Here is a 1,542-nt window from a genome sequence, read left to right as displayed (position 1 = left end):
CGCGAGCGGAAGGCTTCTTCGAGGCGCTCGTCTCGTATGACCGGCTCGGCGCCAGGGGCGAGGCGGGCGAGCGGCAGCTGTGAACGGCGCCTCTTCACAGCTGCCGCTGTGAGCAGGCGCCGAGGTCGAGGCGGGCGTGCGGCAGCTGGCGGCGATGCGTGAGCGGCTGCGAGACCTCGAGACCAACTTGGTGCCCCCGCCGCTGCGTCTGCCGTCGCACGTCTTCTTCCTCGCCTCACTGGCTGAGAGTTGAACCGCGGCAGGTGCACCAGCCGCTGCACCTGCCTCGCCTCGTGCGCCGCCGCTCCAACACAGTTGCGCTCGACGAGAAGCTGCGGCTGCTGCTCGCCGTGGTACAGACGCAGCCCACCATCCACCAGCTGCTGGCGGCGGGCGACTTCCCCGGCGCTCTGGAGCTGATCGCGTCGTCGCAGAGTCTGCTGGCGCCTCGGGGCCGTGCGGAGGGAGCTAGTCCCACCTGTCCGCGTGGAGTGAGCGAGTCGTGTGTGGTGGACAGGCGTCCGAGTTGTCCGGAGTGAGTAGCCTCGCAGGGATCGCCACGGGCTTGGAGGAGACCAAGGCTGTCATCGAGCGGACTATGGCGCATGAGCTGATGGAGGTGAGAGATCGGGCACGAGGCCAGAGGGTGTGAACGGCGTCCCTTCACACCCCGTGACTGTGTGGACAGGTGGCGCTCGGGTACGACCCGTCGCAAGGTCCGCCAGCCATGCCTGTCGAGGCACTCTCGTCGGAGCTCGACGTCCGGCTGGTGCGAGATATGGGGGAGATTGCGGGGAGATTGCGGGGAGATGATGGGGAGATGTCCGGCTGGTGCGAGATATGGGGGAGATTGTGGGGAGATTGCGGGGAGATGTCTGGCTGGTGCGAGATATGGGGGAGATTGTGGGGAGATGATTGGGAGATGTCCGGCTGGTGCGAGATATGGGGGAGATTGTGGGGAGATGTCTGGCTGGTGCCCCTTGGCGGAGGCGGGTAATCAGCATGAATGCGCCTTGGATGGTCGGCCGACACGGCGATTAATGAGTAGGTGCCTCTCGCTGAGGGCATGCTCGCCCTTCGCACCCTGCACACCCCCCTCCGCCTACTCTCCGACGCGCTGCGCAAGGAGCTCAAGCCGCTGCCGAAGCGGTCCCTGCAGGCGGCCCTCCCGCCGCTGTCGGCAGCGGTGCCGGGGGCGGCGGCAGCTGGCGCGGCGTCGCAGCAGGCGCTTGCCGCCGATTCGGCAGCCTCGGCGGGCGCAACGGGCGAAGCGGCGGTGAACGGGGGCGGAGTCGGCGCCGCGTCTGCCACCGCCGCGGCGGGCGGCGAGGACGGCGGCGCTGAGGGCGGGGGCGGCGGCGGCGGAGGAGGAGGAGAAGGGGGAGGAGGAGGAGGAGGAGGGGGAGGTGCAGCACCGCCGGAGGATCGCGGCATCAAGGCGCTTGTGGCGAGGCTGAAGGTGCGTGAGATGCAATCTCGGCTGCTCTCGGCTGCTCTCGGCTGCTCTCGGCTGATCTCGGCTGCTCTCGGCTGCTCTCGGCT

The 1,542-nt window shown here is 68.9% G+C and overlaps 1 protein-coding gene across 1 annotated transcript; it reads left to right on the top strand.

Annotated features, from left to right (window-relative positions):
* Nucleotides 1-116: 116 nt before the first annotated feature.
* EMIHUDRAFT_124546 (hypothetical protein) lies at nucleotides 117-1,459 on the top strand (the record flags this gene model as incomplete). The annotated part of the gene is made up of 4 exons (XM_005765102.1): nucleotides 117-190; nucleotides 264-491; nucleotides 689-769; nucleotides 1,049-1,459. Coding segments are annotated over 4 exons (794 nt in total), but the record flags the coding sequence as incomplete, so codon positions are not given.
* Nucleotides 1,460-1,542: the final 83 nt, after the last annotated feature.

This window comes from Emiliania huxleyi, assembly GCF_000372725.1.
Source record: "Emiliania huxleyi CCMP1516 unplaced genomic scaffold EMIHUscaffold_5679, whole genome shotgun sequence".
Taxonomy (NCBI): domain Eukaryota; phylum Haptophyta; order Isochrysidales; family Noelaerhabdaceae; genus Emiliania; species Emiliania huxleyi.
This window is presented reverse-complemented; position numbering and strand designations above follow the sequence as displayed.